This window comes from Oncorhynchus kisutch, linkage group LG2, assembly GCF_002021735.2.
Source record: "Oncorhynchus kisutch isolate 150728-3 linkage group LG2, Okis_V2, whole genome shotgun sequence".
Taxonomy (NCBI): domain Eukaryota; kingdom Metazoa; phylum Chordata; class Actinopteri; order Salmoniformes; family Salmonidae; genus Oncorhynchus; species Oncorhynchus kisutch.
This window is the reverse complement of record NC_034175.2, coordinates 52,229,563-52,251,269: the sequence shown is the minus strand read 5'-3', so window position 1 is coordinate 52,251,269 and position 21,707 is coordinate 52,229,563. Positions and strand designations below refer to the sequence as shown.

The following is a 21,707-nucleotide window of genomic DNA, read 5'->3' as shown; positions in this document are numbered from 1 at the left end:
ACACAACACGGACAAACTAAAATGGTCCATCCACACAGATAGCGTGGTGAAGAAGGCGCAACAGTGCCTCTTCAACCTCAGGATACTGAAGAAATTTGGCTTGTCACCAAAAACACTCACAAACTTTTACAGATGCACAATCGAGAGCATCCTGTCGGGCTGTATCACCGCCTGGTACGGTAACTGCTCCTCCGCCCACAACCGTAAGGCTCTAGCGGTGGTAGTGAGGTCTGCATAACGCATCACCAGGGGCAAACTACCTGCGCTCCAGGACACCTACACCACCCGATGCTACAGGAAGGCCAAAAAGATCATCAAGGACAACAACCACCCGAGTCACTGCCTGTTCACTTGCTATCATCCAGAAGGCGAGGTCAGTACAGGTGCATCAAAGCTGGTACAGAGAGACTGAAAAACAGCTTCTATCTCAAGGCCATCAGACTGTTAAACAACCATCACTAACATTGAGTGGCTGCTGCCAACATACTGACTCAAATCTCCAGCCGCTTTAATAATAAAAAATTGGATGTAATAAATGTATCACTAGTCACATTAAACAATGCCACTTTATATAATGTTTACATACCCTACATTATTCATCTCATATGTATATACTGCACTCTACCCCATCTACTGCATCTTGCCTATGCCATTCGGCCATAGCTCATCCATATATTTATATATACATATTATTCATTTCTTTACACTTGTGTGTGTATAAGGTAGTTGTTGTGAAATTGTTAGATTACTTGTTAGATATTACTGCATGGTTGGAACTAGAAGCACAAGCATTCCGCTACACTCGCATTAACATCTGCTAACCATGTGTATATGACCAATAACATTTGATTTGATTTGTGAAGATGCTGGATGAAATAGGTACAAAAATATCTATATTCACAGTAAAACGAGTCCTATATTGACATAACCTGATAGGCCGCACAGCAAGGAAGAAGCCACTGCTCCAAAACTGCCATAAAAAATCCAGACTACAGTTTGCAAATGCACATGGGGACAAAGATCGTACTTTTTGGAGAAATGTCCTCTGGTCTGATGATGACCATCGTTATGTTTTGAGGAAAAAGGTGGAGACTTGCAAGCCGAAGAACACCATTCCAACCGTGAGGCACGGGGGTGGCAGCATCATGTTGTGGGGGTGCTTTCCTGCAGGAGGGCCTGTTGCACTTCAAAATAGTTGGCCTCACGAGGAGGGAAAATTATGTGGATATATTGAAGCAACATCTCGAGACATCAGTCAGGAAGTTAAAGCTTGGTCGCAAATGGGTCTTCCAAATGGACAACGACCCCAAGCATACTTCCAAAGCTGTGGCAAAATGGCTTAAGGATACCCAAGTCAAGGTATTGGAGTGACCATCACAAAGCCCTGACTTCAATCCTAGAGAATATTTGTGGGAAGAACTGAAAAAGTGTGTGCGAACAAGGAGGCCTACAAACCTGACTCAGTTACACCAGCTCTGACAGGAGGAATGGGCCAAAATTCACCCAACTTATTGTGGGAAGCTTATGGAAAAATACCCCGAAACGTTTGCCCCAAATTAATCAATTTAAGGCAATGCTACCAAATACTAATTGAGTGTATGTAAACGTCTGACCCACTGGGAATGTGATGAAAGAAATAAACACGGAAGACACCCACATCCCAAAACTGAAACCCAGGCTACCTAAGTATGATTCTCAATCAGGGACAACAATTGACAGCTGCCTCTGAGAACCATACTAGGCCGAACTCAAAAACCAACATAGAAAAACAAACAGACTGCCCACCCAACTCACGCCCTGATCATACTAAAACAAAGATAAAATAACAGAACTATGGTCAGAACATGACAGTACCCCCCCGGCCGCAAAACCTAAACCTATAGGGGAGGGTCTGGTTGGGTGTCTGTTGGCGGCTGTGGCGCGGGACGTGGACCCCACTCCACCAGTCCTTCTCCGCCTCCCTATTCGCCTCCGTGGCCTCTTAAGAGAGGTGACCCTCGCCGCCGACCTCGGACTGGGGACCCTCGCCACGGGTCCCGAATGGACGGGATATTCCGGCAGCGCCGGACAGGCGGGAGACTCCGGCAGCTCCGGAGTGAAGGGCGACTCTGGCATCGCCGGTGTGACAGGCAGCTCTGGCAGCTCCTGGCTGACTGACGGCACTGGCAGCTCCTGGCTGACTGACGGCCCTGGCAGCTCCTGGCTGACTGACGGCCCTGGCAGCTCCTGGCTGACTGACGGCCCTGGCAGCTCCTGGCTGGCTGACGGCCCTGGCAGCTCCTGGCTGGCTGACGGCCCTGGCAGCTCCTGACTGACGGCCCTGGCAGCTCCTGGCTGACTGACGGCCCTGGCAGCTCCTGGCTGACTGACGGCTCTGGCAGCTCCTGGCTGACTGACGGCTCTGGCAGCTCCTGGCTGACTGACGGCTCTGGCAGCTCCTGGCTGACTGGCAGCTCAGGACAGACGGGAGACGCCGCGCCGCCGTGCTACCACCTCATACCACCGCCTCTCAGCTTTCGCTGCCTCCAGCTCAGCCTTGGGGAGGCGATATTCTCCAGCCTGTGTCCATGGTCCCTTGCCGTCCAGAATCTCCTTCCAAGTCCAGGAGTCCTGTGATCGCTGATTCTGCTGCTGCTGCCCGTTACCACACTGCTTGGTCCTTTTGTGGTGGGTGTTTCTGTAAATGATCTCGTCCTCCTCTTCTGAAGAGGAGAAGCAAGAAGGATCGGAGGACCAAAACGCAGCGTGGTAAGTGTCCATAATGTTTATTTTAAAACATAAACTGAACACTACGAAAAACAAAACAATAAATGTGAAATGAACGAAACAGTCCCGTGTGGTGACAAACACTGGCATGGAAGACAAACACCCACAACCCAAAACTGAAACCCAGGCAACCTAAGTATGATTCTCAATCAGGGAGAACAATTGACAGCTGCCTCTGATTGAGAAACACACTAGGCCGAACTCAAAAACCAACATAGAAAAACAAACAGACTGCCCACCCAATTCACGCCCTGACCATACTAAAACAAAGATAAAATAACAGAACTATGGTCCGAACGTGACAGTGGTGACCCTAACTGACCTAAGACAGGGAATTTTTACTAGAATTGAATGTTAGGAATTGTGAAAAACTGAGTTTAAATGTATTTAACTAAGGTGTATGTAAACTTCCAACTTCAACTGCATTTGTCAGCGTACTAATTATACAAATAGGCCCTAATACATTTGAAAATTGTAATCAAATTCGCTAGCATGTACTTGTAACATTGTAGGGCGCATGCGCTTTACGTAAATTGCATGTTCTCTTCTGCTATATCATAGTTTGAATGATCCGTACATCTTTAAATCCAGTCCACATAATACAGTATAATACAAAACAGTACAGTAATACAGTTCACACTCAAAAATATTAGCCTACTGGATCTACTGTACAGTAGTTACATTTATTTACCCAAAAGAGCATATAGCTAGCTACCTCTATAGGTTGTTATGTGTTTCTGTTGTGTGTAACGTGCAATAGCCTATATCATATATAATCAGTACAATCATTCAGGCTTTTTTGGTCTTGGGCTCATTAAATATCATTAATGTCGTGCTTATAAAATGTATTTAATCAGGCTCAGGTAGCATCATGTTTGAATGTTCATGCTGATCAAAGCTCTAATCAAATCCAGACATGTTTCTGCTTTATAATGCTTTTGAATGACCCGGTTCTGGCAGGAAATACCGGGTTACCCAGAAGAAAAGTGATTTATTTTCAGGATGGAACTTTTGTAAATTACAGGGAAAATATTCAACCCTAATCTACACTGATTGAAGTGTATTTAACAAGTGGCATCAATAAGGGACAATAGCTTTCAACCTGGATCCACTTGGTCAGTCTATGTCATGGAAATAGCAGGTGTTAATTATGTTTTGTACACTCAGTGTATGCAGTCATTAACCAGTAGTCAGCATATACATGCTTATGTGGTTCTAGAACAGTAGCCCTAGCCACCACAGGGCCCACAGAAGGATGTGTCTCCCAAACACTGTTTTATTTGAACCCTTTATTACCTCTGTCGAGACTGTCTGCTTAGCTCTGAGACCTCCGGAATGGCCACTTTACAATTCACTGGCGTTCAGCCATCTCAGGAGAGTGTCCTCTTGCCCAGTTTCCCCGGTGCAGAATGGTAACGGTAGCGAGCGTCAGCTGTCTGGTCCCTGCAGGGTAAGCCATGCCATGGCTGAGCATCTAAACCAGTGGCCTACTACAGTCTTAGGTTAATGGAATGCAAGGTGTGTGTGTGTATATATATATGTTTGTGTGTCTCAGGGTAATGGAATGCAAGGCTGCTCTCCCATGTGGTGATTACACTCCACTGAGTCAGAGCCTGGGACTAGCAAATGGTACCATGACATGACCATTCCCTGGAAGATGCAGGGAGGGACACAACTACTGCAAGGAGAGTGCAACTGGGAAAACTCAGGTCCCAAGAAACACATCCTGAAATATCATAAAACACAGACCCTCATCTTCGGTTGGATAAGAAACAGCCATCAATTATTCTCCATTCAACACAAAGCACTAATAAAGTATTGCATGGTGCCTAAACTAATAACACATAAAATATATCCTTACAAAGGCTGTACTTTGTCTAAGAGACCACACACACACACCACACCGAATGTCTGTCTGCCATTCATCTGCAGTTAGGTATTAGAACCAGAGCACTAGGTTATTGGAGCCACAGTGCTGGTAGCCTATAAACAAGGTTTAATTTCACTGTGCTTCTCTTTGCGGGGCTCAAAGCTGATCTAATTCCTTTTTCTATCAATACATAATCCATGATAATAAGCTGCGACAAATTCCCATGATGAATATTCAGGGTTTCTCTCAACAGGCTTAGTAAATAAAATGGAGCCAACACGGTTAATCTAAATGATAATGGAATACCTGGTGAGGGGAGACTTGGCCCGCTGCAACCTTGGATATACGATACGTTTTAGGACAATATTGTACCATCTTCTCACAAATGGGAGTTCAATGGGAAAGGTCTTCGCTATCAATATATAAGATTGTGGAGGGAATTGTAAACTTGGCTACAGTGATTTCTTAGCTGGTCACATTTGATAATATCATGAAATGAGCACTAGTATCATTTTAAAGATCTAAAATTGATATTAGGATGATGCAATACGCATTTCAAAATGTACAGAAATAATAAAGAATATGTTCAGTTAGAGGAAGGATAAAGCATGGAATAAGAAATCACAGAATGTGAAATAATATGGTTACCTTGTAGGCAGGAATTAACTGTATAGTGAATGGGTGAATGAGTACATAAATTGATGAGTAAATTATTGGATTACATCTTTCTGGATTGAAGTGTTTGGTGAATGGGTGCATGGATGAACGTGTGAATTAGTAACTTACATCTGTCCGAGGTTTCGTCCGAGGCGTCTGGACAGTCAGGCTCCCCATCACAGAGCCAGCCCTCGGGGATGCAAGTCACCTCATCATAGCAGTGAAACTCCCCCACATCACACAGTATGGGCTCTGGATGGAGGAGAGAGAATGGAGAGAGGAGATAGAGATGTCATGGATGGGATGGATGGTTTGCATGTTTCAATCAAAACATGTACCTGTAGTAGTCAACTGGCATGAATGCCTAAAGGTTGCAGTGACTGTGTATTTACCTTGAGGCGGTTATAAAATATTTTGGAATGAAATGAGTTGAAGGAATGAATGAGTTGATCATATGTGTGATAATTGCATTATTCATGTTATGCAGATGTAGATGTAACTATGGATATTGTCTTCTTTACCCAATGCCCCTCTCTGTGGATCAATACAGTTTATTCTATTCAATCACTATCACAATAAGTAGACAATTGTTGTGACTAAGCCATTTCCTGGGTATGCTTATCCATACAAACTCTTCTCTCTGTAGACACACACTTGTTTAAATTTGACAGATATAAAATACCACTACTTTGTGCTGGTGATGACTTTATATTATGTAGATCACAAGGTTCTGTAGTTAATTTTTTCTAACACTGTCTGCAGTACAGAGCTCTTTCATAATGTATCATTAGGACACGACGAGACAATTATCAATTACTTGTTTGCCAAAAAGCCAATGCCAAAAAGACAAGAAACAGACACACAAGTGGTGTTGGCACTGTCTGTGACTCAACCTTTTTCTCTCGACAAAGACGTAACATCCTTCGCCTTTTGTCAAGCCACTACAAAACAGTCTCTACAAGTCTTGTTTCTTATCTGTCAACTCCCTTACGTTTTGTACTTTTTACTTCACCAAGGTGAAAGCCTGGTCAACTAAAAAGTCATCCCAACCTTCCAATAGCAGGGCATCTGTCAGCGTGTTGACATGTTTCCCTGCCGGGAGCTGTCAGCCACTGTGTGATCTTTCAACAGAATGACACATGTTCTGCTAAAGATTCGACACCACCTTGTTGCCCACAACTAGCTCCTCTCCTCCTCCTCTCCATCCTGAAGAGAACCAATAATTTGTTTCAAAGTTTTAATCCTCAAACACTCAGGCGTACAAGCATCCTCTCTCTCTCTCATACACACTGTATTCCTAACGCTATTATGGAATGTGTGTGTGTGTGTACATGAGTGGCAGCACATGAGTGGTGGTGATAATTCAATGCACCACTGCACTAGGCCCTATAGTGCCCTCAAGCAAATTCAGTACCGGCGGAGGAATATGAAAAGGTCAACCATCTAATCGCCCCCCTTTTTTCTTCAATCTAATTCCACCGCTGCTATCTATCTGAAATCCTCCCCAGTTTGGTTCAAGGTCTTTTTTTTAAACATTGAAAGCTTTTATGTTTGAAAAGGTGATTATTTTAAAGATGGAGCATGTTGATGATATTGCAAACTGAGTTCTTCTTGACTCAAATTCATGTAGGTAGGGGAAAAAAATAGTCTATTGAAGATTATGATTACGAATAAATTGCATTGGACTATTGCAAGATCTAGATCTTTAAATACAAAGACGAATGTTAAGAGAGCTATTCCTATTGGGGTGGCAGGTAGTCTAGTGATTAGAGTATAGTGCCAGTAACCAAAAGGTTCCTGGATCAAATCCCCAAGCTGACAAGTTAAAAATCTGTTGTTCTACCCCTGAACAATGCACTGTTCCATGGTAGGCTGTCATTCTTAGTAATAATTTGTTCTTAACTGATTTGCCTAGTTTAAAAAAATATGTATATAAAAAAAATCCCAGTGAGTATGATAAAACAAAATGTTAATAAAATACATTTATAATAGTGTGTGTGTGTGTGTGTGTGTGTGTGTCAATGACTGTGTGGTGTGTCCTATACTGAGAGACTAGGTTGTTTACAGTATGTAAATGCATTTTAAAATGCTAACAAGGTGTTGTCTCACATTATAAAATGTGAGATAAGCTTATAAAATGAGTCATATTACCAGGTACAGTAGATAGATAGGAGAAAACAATGTAGTGTACTTAGCTCATTATTGTGCAATGGTTTCTGTTACCAGAGGCTTATTAAAAGTGTCCCCTCAAGGGTGACAGCATTGCATAGCTAGCTCATTGTCATAGCTTTGGTTCATTTTACAGGAACAAGGAAATTAGGTAATGTTTCACAGCTGGTACAAATTTTTGTCATTTCTCTACACACGCAAAGTATGAATTGTTTGCTTCAAATGTGATTAACTATTGCTAACCTATGACTATGCTATCGCTAATAACTTCAAACATTATGCTATCATGAAAAATAACAAATGCCACAGCCTGGGGGGGGGGGGTTACATAATTTGGTTTCATCTGCTTTAGGGGAGCTTTCAAAGTTTATTGTAAATGCAAATGTTTATGCTAATAAGTTTTTTTTTTTACAAGTGTGAGAATGATTGGCAATTGATATGTAAAATCTGTAATAGTATTACCTTTCAAGCGTGATCATCACTGTTCATTAAGAATTTAGGCCTATTGTTTGAAGGTGTAAATGGTTTGTGCCAGATTAAGGCATGTAGCTTGTTCAATATGAGCTCCAGCATAGTGGTTACACATCAGGTAATGATATTCCACAAAATACAGGTGAATAGTATATGTGTGATGACAGCTGCTTTTACAAAGATTACTGTCTTGTACATACACTTTTGTCAATACAAAAAATTGCTTGCATTTGCCTAATCGGTGCTCTGCGACTTGCTATAAAATCCTTGCATTTTTGAGTGGGAAAACTTTTGGTATGTAGAATGAGTAAACAAAAAGGGTTATCGACCTTTACTGACAACATAAGAGCATAAGGGTTATAAGGTATCAATAAGATAGGTAAGGGTTATAAGGTATCAATAAGATAGGTAAGGGTTATAAGGTATCAATAAGATAGGTAAGGGTTATAAGGTATCAACAAGAGTTAAGGGTTATAAGGTATCAATAAGAGAGCTAAGGGTTATAAGGTATCAATAAAAGATCTAAGGGCTATAAGGTATAAATAAGAGAGCTAAGGGCTATAAGATATCAATAAGAGAACTAAGGGCTATAAGATATCAATAAGAGAGCTAAGGGTTGTAAGGTATCAATAAAAGATCTAAGGGCTATAAGATATCAATAAGAGAGCTAAGGGTTGTAAGGTATCAATAAGAGAGCTAAGGGTTATAAGGTATCAATAAGAGAGCTAAGGGTTGTAAGGTATCAATAAGAGAGCTAAGGGTTATAAGGTATCAATAAGAGAGCTAAGGGTTATAAGGTATCAATAAGAGAGCTAAGGGCTATAAGATATCAATAGGAGAGCTAAGGGCTATAAGATATCAATAGCTTGGGTGTATGGGGATGGACCAGTGTGCCTGATGTTTTTCTTCTCAGAAGTCTCTATGGATGTGTCTAGTACCTTTGAAGCTGAAATGATTCCCATTGAAGGCAGGGAGAGAGCTGGTGGTGACTGAGAGGGAACTGATAGAGGCTGGTGGTGACTGAGAGGCCATTTACTCTCCCGGTAGGTAGCAGGAGCTATGAAAGAGAGAGAGGGCCTCTGGACCTCAGAGCAGTCCGAGTTTCCATTGATGTGTCTACCTGCTTTCATGCTGGCCTGCCTGCCTGCCTTGAAAGGTAAAGGGCCACATTTGAGTCATTTGGATGACCTCTCATGTCAATTTATCTCCCCTCTCAGATTCAATAGCCTTTACTACTTGTCTGTCAATGTTTGCAGCCACTGCAGTTTTGCAGCCCGGATCGTTTTAGAATGAAATAGAAAGGGAAAATATTATATTAGGGGGAGGGGGGGGGACACTGTGTCATCGATCCCCAGTAAAATAAATAGGACTACAACTGCATTTGCATTAAAAAGAAACATAAAGACTCCTACCACCAACACAGACATTGTATCACTAAACATTATGGTTATTTGAAGATAATTTTGAGTGGCGGATGGATAACAGAACAAACAGCACAACAAAATGGCAGTGCTGCAGGCTTTGGTCGGTCGGCGAGTGAGGTTGAAAAACATGGATATTACCATAACAGTGGTAAACGTTTAGTGGAGCCTGGTCGGGCACATTATCACAAGCTTCATTCCTGACACCCTTTTTCCGTTACAACAGGCAGAACACCACTGCTCATTAAAGACATTGAGCCCTTTGAAATACGGCAGATTTCAGAGAGCAGAACAGAATGTATCATTTTGGAGACAAGAAGAGAAAAAGTAAAAATGGCTTTCAGAATGGCTTAGAACTGGAAGACCATGCAGGCTACAGAGAATAAATAACAGACTATTTATTTTCGAAGTTAAATTATATCTAGTTTCAGTAGGGTGATTCATCTCTAGATACCGTACTGTACATTCACCATATAGATACATAACTGTGCTTCATTAATTATAATCCTACCAGTATTCATTCCAGAGCTGACTTTGGTGCTGTATCGCAAACCAATAAGATGACAATTACGGTGAAATTCCTATCCAATTTAATTAAATCTCGAAACACAATAAAGGCCCACCCCATGGAACGGGCTGAGAAAAGGTCTAACTGCTTGACATGTGAACAGCCAACAATTGGCTGGTCAAGAGCAGGCCCTCTAATACAACACACATCACTTGACCCTCATTGCCCTTATTAAACTGTCATTCAGTGTTCCCTCCCTGCATCCTTCCTCCATCCTTACCGACCATGGACAAATCTCCACCATAATATATCCCTACGCAGGGACTAAAAATACTGTACAGACAATGGAATAGACCTCTGCAACATCACACTGCTGGAGAGATTGGTTAATTAAACTGCATTATTGAAAACCTTATATTTTTAAGATTTATATTTGTCTTTGCTCAGTGTTATTACACTTTGCAGGTCAATTTGCTCCTAGGACATAACCACTCCACAATGTACCCCTACACATTGTGTGTGGCTGTGGAATTGACATTACAATGAATACTCAACTGGCAAATGGCACTGAAGGCCATTTGAGGACAAAAGTAACTAAACACACACACACACACACACACGTGTACACACACACACACACACACTATATGCAACAACATAACTGTACTGAACGTCAGCGCCGACTCCTCTTCCTGGCCAGCTATGGGTCATATACATTACAGATCAGAGGAGCTCGTTGTCAAACTGAACAGGTTATTCAGAATATAACCACATCACAGCATGGACGTGTTGAAGACCTATCCTAATCTTCATATCATGTCTGCCATGAATCCCAATGCAGAGCCAAGGCCATGCATCTCAATTCTGCTGCCCGTTGCTACCACTTTAATGAATCTTTATCACAAGCTTATCTGTCACGGTGACACCCGCCATGTGGTATTTAGAACCCAAATGCCATCCACGTCGACTCTGATCAGGAATATGAAGACGTGAAGGCACCATTACTTTGCTCTTTGTAATAAATGACTTTAGAATGTCAGTCATCTCTCTGGCTTCCACCCGGAACTATGTGAATGTCATCAGCATTGAAACAAGAATTTGTCCATTTCCCTCTGTCCAAGAAATCATGCATATAAGGGTATTTAAAGTGACTGCATGGCATAGCCAACTCCAGTTAGTATACTGGTTTGGGTGAGATAAAATAATGACGTACAAAGGAGAGAAGGAAATGACAAATTACAAATTCCATCAAGCTCTCTTAGCCGGAGGCCAGTCAGACTCTGCCAGGAGGCCTTCCCCCCCATGGCAACATGGAGCAGCAGCATCTCTGCATCCTAATGGAACTTGGCCAGAAATCAATGGGAAAGGACAACAGGGCCTTCATTAGACACAGCCTGACCTTCAATGCTGAGAAGGGTCACTCTTCTTTTTTCTGTAACAGCAGGGCCATGTCAGACATTATCACAGGGAACAACCAGTAGAAAAAGTTTCAGAACAGAATGACTACTGGAATAGCCTCCTTGCTCCTTGGTGTAATTCCACAGAGTAAACATTGAATGATTCATGAGAATTATCTTAAGCCATGTGGTCCTTTGCTGCCCTTTCGGCTCCACATGCAGGACAAAGCATTATAGCACAATGCGCCTCACAGAGGAAGTACAGTATCTCATGGGTTATTGAATCATAGCAGTAGTAATTGTTATTTGGCAAGTGAAAGATCAACGGCAGAATTATCTGGCAAACACTTAACATTGGCGGGGTAAAAACGACATTTAGCAAATGTTCCTTCAGGTTGAGCTCTCTGAACAAGATTCAAGTCTCTGTAAAACAGATCACTGTCCCCCAACACTTAAGATGCAATGAAAGCCTCTATAAGCCAGGTCACCGCTCCCAATTCATTCATAACAATTCTTTATATGCAACACAACACATAATACATTCCAAGTACCTATTCTGTATAGAGGTAGGCAGCAGCACAGCCAAAATGTGTATGCATGACCATGTGCAGTTAGTTACATACAGTACATGTGGTGGTCAATAATCATATGGCTCTATTCCAATCACTGCGTCTTATCAGAGACCTCCATTTTACCTGGGTCCTGTAGAGGATTTATGTTCCTAACTACAACACGATGACCAATCAGAGAGAGTCATGGGTGATTAAGGACACCAGATCTTTTTCAAGCCGGAGGGTGAACTGCCAGTCAAGGTTCTATTGGGGCTCATCTTGTTATAATGGGGCGGGGGGTTGGTGGTGTCTGTGTGTGTCAGGGTCCTGGGCTCTGTATACTAGATTAAGAGCATCCATCGTCTGTGTTGTAGAGTGAGAGCTGTTACTATGAATGATGGGATGGATCACCTCTGCCGTGGTCTGCACAGAGCTATCCATTACCCATCAACTCCACTTTGCTAGGCAACATGTCTCTGTGTAGGTGACAAAGGAAACATAAGGGTTAAGCCACTCATATATAGTGCATAGATCGAGAAGGATATAAGATCGTGAAGAAACTGAGCTACCTTTTGAAAACCATGTATCTTATATTCAAGATGTATGAATATTGTGGTAAGGCTACACTGTCAAACTGAAATACTACACTCTACCACATAGTAAATAAACAGTCAATCAAAATAGGGGATTTAATTTGTTTAAAGTTGTCATTGATGCCCTGTGAGTAATGTCTATAACACTACATTTATATTGTATTCTGCAACTGCATATGGTGCGTTCAAAGTGCAGGAAGATATACAGATGTAGAATCTTAATTTAATCTCCCTGTTTCAGGAGAACTGTCCTGCAATGCAGGAAATGCAAAACATGTAGTGTATTTGAGGTTTAAAAAGTCTTTCCACATTGAAATTTCATATTTGATTTTCCCTTAGTAAAAAATGTATCAACCCCTACAAAAATGTCCATTCATTATAATCCACGTAATAATTCACATTTCCTGTTGTAGCAAACTGGCTCAAATTAAGATCCTACATCTGTACATAGCACCTATATGGATGTGAAGATGTCTAGATGACAAACTGTACAGCAGAGGAGAGGTAGATTGTTACTCTTATTACTGAGGAGGGAATAACAGCAAGCTGAAACCAGGTGGATTTCTCATGTTCACAGGATTGACAGAATAGAAAAGGTTTTTTGAGACATGGATTCCTGATCCAATAGAAATAAGTACAAAACTAAAACATATTGATTTGATTGATTGATCAGTCAGTTTTGTTGCTGATTGGATTTCTATAGATATGCATTTTGGGCTGATACCCAAAAGAGAAACAGCAGCCAGGAAATCAGTAAGCAAACAAATATAAAAAATCTTCCTACTAAACCCCTTCCTTCTCACCAATGTGATATAGCTGTGTATCGTTGCTGCTGGCTGGCTACAGTATCACCACAGATACCTCTGATTAAGATATATTTGCTCCACAAAAGTGAAAGTAAAGTTTCCAGTTTTTCCCTCGGTGAGCAGAGCCCAGGCTCACAGCTGGAAGGCAGCTTTAGCAGATTTGATTAGTTTCATTTCATTAGAAAACAGGGAGCACGTCTCCTCCGTTTCTAAAAACATAACCCTGTCCTATTACACTTCAGATTCAGCCTCATAATTGTGGTAAATTGAGATTTGAACATAACATTGAAAAAATACAGCCACCAGCGGATTTAATATATAACCGCTAGATGAGAAGAGAAGCAGCCTGCTTTGTTTGATATTTAATAATAATAATAATATGCCATTTAGCAGACACTTTTATCCAACGGACTTACAGTTATGTGTGCATACATTTTATGTATGGGTGGCAAACCCACAACCCTGGAGGAGTAAGTACCATGCTCTACCAACTGAGCCACACAGTACCATGTGTGGGAGGAGATGATCATGGGTGAATACAAAGTGCCAATTCATTGTTACATCTGCATTTCAAATTGCTTAGTTACTTACAAAAGATCACGCAGCTTGTGGTTTTATACCTTGCATTCTGAAAACGGTTGATAAATAAATAAATAAATAAATCCTATTACAGAGAAAGGTAGGCTAAGGCTCGGCGGGATGCTAATCTGGTCAAAGACAACCCTGCTGTGGTTTCACTGTTTAATTGGGAGTTTGGACTCATTATTAGGAAAGCTAGTTGCTGATTGAAATACATAGTCTTTGATTAATCAATACACCACTGAGATACTAGAAAAAACAGCAGATCACATTGTCCTCAGGGACCAGCACTGAGTAGCTTGAGAGTTTACATTTATACCTTGATGCAATATACATATAACAATCAGGAAACTTCTACATCCAACAGGTTTAGCAGCTATGACTCTAAACATGGACACATCAATATTTCTTACTCTTCTTACACTTAGCCAAATGTTGTGTTGCTATGCCACTGTTTGCCTATGCCATTTGTGGAAAAGTGCTATACAAAGCCTATGTAATTGCTAATAGAAGGTTAAAGATATGTGTTTAAAGCTGGAGAACCTTGACTCTGTAAAGGTCTTGGCAAAGGCTTTAAATTGAAGCAGAGCTATCTCACTATGCTATAGTACTGTAATTATAGCTCAAAACCTAGCCATTACATAAACTGTAATATTGTGTTTGTGTGCTTGTGTGTGTGCGTGCGTGCGTGCATTCATAACCATGCGTGTGTGAATGTGTGTGTGCAGCCTCTGCACCAGCCTCTACCCTCCAGCTAAAGTCAGATAAGGAAATGATAGGCAAAACTTGAGACTTGTTAAACAAGACTGATACAGTACAAAAGTATTTTTCTGAGCCTGAAGCTAAACTCATTTGGCTCCATTTGCACTTCCTGTAAAATTTTCTGGGTTTTTCTGTTTAAAAAGCTTTGAAAAGAACAGGAAGAGGGTCCTATTAGCCCTGCAGATGCAAACCAGGGGATGAGATTTGGGTTTTAGATGAGATGTGGGTAAGGAGGCCTGATACAGATGTTCGATTGTAATATGACCCAATCCTGCAGCAGGGGGCAGCTGGAAACGGTGTTTGTAGGCTATACAATGCAGTACCGTACCTAGGGGGCTATGGTTTGGGGAAGGCCATCATTGTGGACATGACAGGTAAGTTTGCATGGATGAAATCATGCAGGCTATGTTTTTTTTGAGATACAGTAGCTAAATAAGCTATTTTACTCACTGTTTAAGAATGATTAATAGTCAGAATAGTGGTGTTTCACTGTGAAGATACAGTGGTTCATCCTTTTAAAGTTGCAGCGTACTGCAGAAGAGCTTGCATGGTGCCGCAGAATTCTATGGCACATTATTTAAGTGTCAGCCATTGTAACCATTAAAGCTAGTTATTACTAGTTTGACCACCAGAGGGAATCATTGAGAAGCATTTTATAGCCTTCAATAGTGGCTGTACTAGTGAATTTAAAATCTTGTTTTGTAAGAACATAGTATAAGGGACTGATTTTAAGAAATGCTGCTTAATTAATTTGCTTAATATTATGGTGATTCTATCCAAGAAAAATGAAAAATCCTCAGGGTTTCCGTTAGGATGGAATGGAAAATATGGAGCTGAACTGTAACGCGATTTGTCTTCCTCTGACGAGGAGTATGAAGGATCGGACCAATATACAGCATGGTACGTGTCCATGTTGAGATTTATTAACACTGAACACAAAATAACAAAATAACAAGGCGAACGAATGAAAACTAAACAGTTCTGTCTGGTGAAGACATAGAGACAGAAAACAATCACCCACAACTAAAATGGGGAAAACAGTATCATTCTCAATCAGAGACAACGAACGACACCTGCCTCTGATGGAGAACCATACCAGGCCAAACACATAAATACTACATAGAAAAAAGAACATAGACTACCCACCCCAACTCACACCCTGACCAAACTAACACAAAGACATAATAACGGAACTAAGGTCAGAATGTGACATGTACAATGTGACGGTCGGGAATAGGCTACAGTACTAACAGCATAACATTCCCACACCCTAATTGTATAATTGTAAATTAATAATAAATTCATTAATAAACTCAGTCCCCATGCTTGTCTCAGAGCAGCAAGGAATGGTGCTAAAATAGTTCACCACAGCGGGTAGGCTATTCCTTCACATCCTATTGCTTCGAACTTTAATATGCTCTTTAAATAAGACCTGGCACGAGTATCGAACCTGCATCTGTGCATCATTTTGTACTGCAATGCAGTAGCTTAGACCGCTGTGCCAATCAGCAGGACCCATCCACAATGTATCAAAATACAGAGAGGTGTTGGGTAAAGGTATATTGTCCTACAACCAGCCCATAATGGATTATTATCATACTGTACATGGGGGCCAGGTCAGGATAACCAAAACATGTCTTTATCATTTCTTTATGGTACTTATTTATTTTGATCCAAAGCCATGCATGAGTGAGTCACAGCTTTATGAAGGTGCCGGGCTATATGACTGCGCCATTAACTTAATAATATATAACGATATTTTGGAGGTTATTTCATTTTTTTTTTAAACTAAAGAGAGTGATTGTAATCTGAATAAAGGCCAAAATAATATTTGTAAAGGCCAAAGCATTTATTTCCCTTTATAGAGGGAGAGAAACGCTGGGCTAATTGTGCACCGCCCTATGGGACTCCCAATCACGGTCGGATGTGATACATAGTAATAATAATACTTTTTGTTGTATTATTAGTTTAGTCTTTTCTAGTCGGTTAAACTGAAATTGCAACCAATCACGGCCGGTTGTGATACAGCCAACCTAACTAAGAAATACATTTGACAATAGAATTATCTCCCTACCCTCCTTGTAGGCAAGTCTATTGTCCAGCTACCTGCTAATAGCCATAACGGTGGTGTACAACATGACCCGCATCCCCTGCCCTTGTGCCATGAAACTTGCGCACCCACCACTATTTCAGTGGATACAGGTGGAGAACTGCAAGGAAATCTCATTGTGCGCCACTTCGGAGCCATTACCAATATATATTGTCCTGCTAATAACAGGGTTAATAATATATCTGTGAGAATATCCAAGGGGCTTTTATATAATTCTAAATTAATAATAATAATAATAATCACTTTGTTTAAAAAATAACACTATTTTGGGGATGATTTTTTTTATTAAAATGAGCAAGAAAAATACCATTCTTGAACATGGGGTGAGACATTGTTACTAGACCACTGTGCTACTCAGGAGCTGTACAATGTGAATGGTCGGTAGTAGGCTACAGTACTACTGAAAGAGCAAAATAAGTTTCTCTTAGAATAAAAACCTTAGTGTAACAACATTTTTAGTAAGTAATACTGAGGTTGTGCACAATTATCTATTTAGGTTTATGTCGCCCATTCATTGTCAGTTAGACACAGTAGCGCCATCGGGACCCAAAAGCATAATCAGTGCTCGAACTCAAATCAAATCAAATGTTATTTGTCACATACAGATGGTTAGCAGATGTTAATGTGAGTGTAGCGAAATGCGTGTGCTTCTAGTTCCGACAATGCAGTAATAACCAACAAGTAATCTAGCTAACAATTCCAAAACTACTACCTTATAGACACAAGTGTAAGGTGATAAAGAATATGTACATAAAGATATATGAGTGAGTGATGGTACAGAGCGGCATAGGCAAGATACAGTAGATGGTATTGAGTGCAGTATATACATATGAGATGAGTATGTAAACAAAGTGGCTTAGTTAAAGTGGCCAGTGATACATGTATTACATAAAGATGCAGTAACTCCCCCTCGCGCTGGTCTGGAACAATGAAGTAGTGATGCAGGTTACTGTACTACCGTACTAAACCACAAATTACCTCTAAATCCTGCAGCATAATTGCAAAACTTTTAGTGGAGCGACCACTATAATATTGCATTAGAGCTGCTGTTTATTTCTAATGAGTAGACTTGCATTGTGATTAATTCATACAAAATCACACCTGTGCATATTATTAAATTACACAGATGTTCAAGATAACATGGTTTTATATTATTGGATAACTAATTTGCACACTCTTGGAATTCTCTCAACCAGCTTCATGAGGTAGTCACCTGGAATGAATTTCAATTAACAGGTGTGCCTTGTTGACTTTCTTTCCTTAATGCATTTGAGACAATCAGTTGTGCTGTGACAAGGTAGGGGTGGTACACAGAAGATAGCTCTCTTTGGTAAAAGACCATGTTTTCTCAAACGCATTAAGAAGGAAAGAAATTCAACAAAACATCCCAACATCATGATGCTGCCACCACCATGCTTCACTGTAGGGATGGTGCCAGGTTTCCCCCAGACATGACGTTTGGCATTCAGGTCAAAGAGTTCAATATTGGTATTATCAGACCAGAGAATCATGTTTCTTATGGTCTGAGTCCTTTAGGTGCCAATTGGCAAATTTCAAACGGGCTGTCATGTGCAGGAAGAGTCTTGGAGATTCTAAACTTTTTCCAGTTAAGAATGATGGAGGCCACTTTCTTCTTGGGGACCTTCAATGCTGCAGAAAAGTTTTGGTACCCTTCCCCAGATCTGTGCCTCAACACAATCCTGTCTTGGAGCTCTACGGACAATACCTTCGACTTCATGGCTTGGTTTTTGCTCAGACATGCACTGTCAACTGTGGGACCTTATATAGACAGGTGTGTGCTTTTCCAAATCATGTACGATCAATTGAATTCACCACAGGTGGACTCTAATCAAGTTGTAGAAACATCAAGGATGATCAATGGAAACAGGATGCACCTGAGCTCAATATTGAGTCTCATAGTAAAGGGTCTGAATACTTATGTAAATAATGTATTTCGTTTATGTTTAATACATTTTCAAAAAAACAACAACATGTTTTTACTTTGTCATTATGTGGTATTGAGTGTAGGTTGATTAATAAAATAAACAATACATTTTAGAATAAGGCTGTAACGTAACAAAATGTGGAAAAGTCAGGTGGCAGGGTAAAGTTACGAGGCATCCAGATAGATAATAATAAGAGTAATACGGTGCTGCCGTGCCTTCTTCACCACTGTGAGGGTGTGTGTGGACTATGTTAAGTCCTTAGTGATATGGACGCCAAGTAACCCTCAACCGGCTCCTCAGCAACCATGTTGATGGGGATGGGGGCGTGATCTCCCTCTTTCCCCTATAGTCCACGGTCAGCTCCTTGGTCTTATTAACATTGAGGGAGAGGTTGTTGACCTTTCTCTGACTTCCTCCCTGTAGGCTGACTCATCGGCATCGGTGATCAAGCCTACCACCATTGTGTCGTCAGCAAACTTGATGATGGTGTTGGAGTCGTGTGTCCATGCATTCGTGGGTGAACGGGGAGTACAGGTGGAGACTAAGCACACACCCCTGGGGGGCCCCTATGTTGAGGGTCAGAGTGGCGGAGGTGTAGTTGCCTACCTTCACCACATGGCGCCTGACCGTCAGGCAGTCCTGGATCCACTTGCAGAGGGAGGGGTTCAGTCCCAGGGTCCCTAGCTTGGTGATGAGCTTGGAGGGGACTATGGTATAGAACGCTGAGCTGTAGTCTTTGAACAGCATTCACACATAGTTATTTCCCTCTTGTCCAGGTAGGAGAGGGAAGTGTGAAGTGCAATTGAGATTTCGTCATTTTTCGATCCTGTTGGGGCGGTATGGGAATTGGAGTGGGTCTAGGGTGTCTGGATGATGGTGTTGATATGTATCATGACCAGCCTTTCAAAGCACTTCATAATTACAGATGTGTTTGTTACAGAGCGAAAGTCATTTAGGCAGGTTACCTTGGAACTCTTGGGAACAGGGAAAATGGTGGTCATCTTGAAACATGTTGGGATTACAGACTGGGACAAGGAGAGATTGAAAATGTCTGTGAAGATTCTTGCCAGCTGGTCTGTGCATGCTTTGAGAATGCACTCTGGTATTCCTTCTGGCCAGGTGGCCTTGTGATTGTTAACCTGTTTAAACGTTTTGCTGACATCGACCACAGAGAGTGAGATCACACAGACATCCGAAAAAACAGGGGCTTTCATGCAAGGAACAGTGTTATATTCCTTGAAGCGAGCATAAAAGGCATTTAGCTCGTTTGGGAGTTCTGCATCAATGGGCAACTCATGTCTGGGTTTCCCTTTGTTGTAATCCGTTATCCTCTGCAAGCCCTGCCACATATGACGAGCGTAGAATCTGGTGTAATAGGATTCCATCTTCCTCCTATATTTTCCTTTTGCACGTTTGATGTCTTATCAGAGGTCACAGCGGGCTTTCTTGTACACGTCCATGTTGGTGTCCTTGTAATCGGTAGCTCAAGTTTTTAGCCCAGCATAGATATTGCCTGTAATCCATGGTTTTTGGCTTGGATACATTCTTATAGTCACTGTGTGGATGACATCATCTATGCACTTATTGATGAAACCCGTGACTGTTATGGTAAACTCCTCAAAGCTATGGATGAATCCCAGAACACATCCCAGTCTGTACTAGCAAAACAGTCTTGTCGCGTCTGCTTCATCCGGCCACTTCCGTGTTGAGTGCATCACATTTTAAACAATTCAAAGCCAAAGAAAGAGCTAACCCTTGGTTTTCTTCTGAGCTGTCTGAGCACATTCAGAAATTAGGCCTGGGCCAAAGCAAGGAAAACGGACTATGTAATGGACTGGCAGTCTTTCAATTGAGAAACCAAGCTATATTTTAAACTATATCTCTGACTCTGCTGGTGATCCTTAAACATTTTGGAAGACAGTAAATGTAAGGAAGCGTACATATTCCTCTTCTTCCCTGCCTAAGCAAGTTCTGTCTGACGCTGGCATCATTACCGAGAAGAATGGAATAAGTGATGCTTTTAATCATCATTTTATCTTGGCAGGGTTTTTATTTGAGAGAAACTGTGGTTTAATTGACCCTGGTCAACCAATTGACTGCTCTTCCCACTGCCAGCCTCTAGCTGACTCGACGGTTAACCCGTGAACGTCTAGTGAATCTTTGTTTTATTTTCAACAATTTACTATCTGTGATGTGCTTGATGCCTGGCGTAAGATTGGTGTAAAAAATCAACTGGGGCTGATATGCTTGATCCATTTTTGCTGCAGGTCTCTGCCCCCCTGATTGCGGAATCATTAAACCATATTTTTTACCTGACGCTTATATGTCATACTATCCCCAAGGTTTGGAAGGCAGCCCATGTACACTCCCTCAAAAAGGTGGTGACCCTTGTGACCTAAATAATGAATCGTCGTATTTCTAAACTTTCTTGCCTAGCTAAAATATTAGAATCCTCGATTCATTCTCAGCTAAGATATTTTTTATCTTTGACAAGTATTCTAAATGTACATGAGTTGGATTTTAGACCAGGTCATAGCACTATCTCCGCTGCATCCCTAGTTATGAATGTTGTGGTCAACTGTATGTATAAATTACAACATTGTGCTGCCCTCTTCATTGACCTGTCAAAGGCTTGAGATACTGTTGATCACTCACTGCTAATTCAGAGGCATTCTTCAATGTAACTGGTTTAAAAATTACTTGACAGATTGAGTTCTATGTGTATCTACTGATGTTAAATCAGGTTTCATGGATTTTACGAAAGGTGTCCCGCAGGGGTCGATTCTGGGTCCTATACTTTTAACTGTTTACATCAACAATAATAATATTGTATGCCGATGATACTGTTGTGTATGCAATAGCCCCCACGGTTGACCAGGCTCTATCTGAACTACAGTCGGCCTTCATTGCACTCTAGAAATACTTTATTGATCTGAAATTAGTATTGATTGCAGTTAAAACTAAGTATATGTTGTTCTCTAGAGCACATAAAAATAACTCTGATTTAAGCATATGTACTTTGGAGTTACCAAACCCGGTCTCATGGATGGTTAACTCTGGAAATTAATTTGGCCTCTATGGAGTTAGGCAAATCAGCTTTT

The 21,707-nt window shown here is 41.2% G+C and overlaps 1 protein-coding gene across 1 annotated transcript in view; it reads right to left on the bottom strand.

Moving 5' to 3' along the window:
• lrp1bb (low density lipoprotein receptor-related protein 1Bb) overlaps positions 1-8,965 on the bottom strand; it is a 297,890-nt gene extending 288,925 nt beyond the window's left edge. Inside the window, exons 1-2 of the mRNA XM_031802153.1 lie at positions 8,872-8,965; positions 5,423-5,545 (exon numbers count right to left, since the gene is read on the bottom strand). Coding sequence (XP_031658013.1) covers positions 5,423-5,545; positions 8,872-8,965 — 217 coding nt within the window. The remainder of the gene's footprint in view (positions 1-5,422; positions 5,546-8,871) is intronic.
• Positions 8,966-21,707: the final 12,742 nt, after the last annotated feature.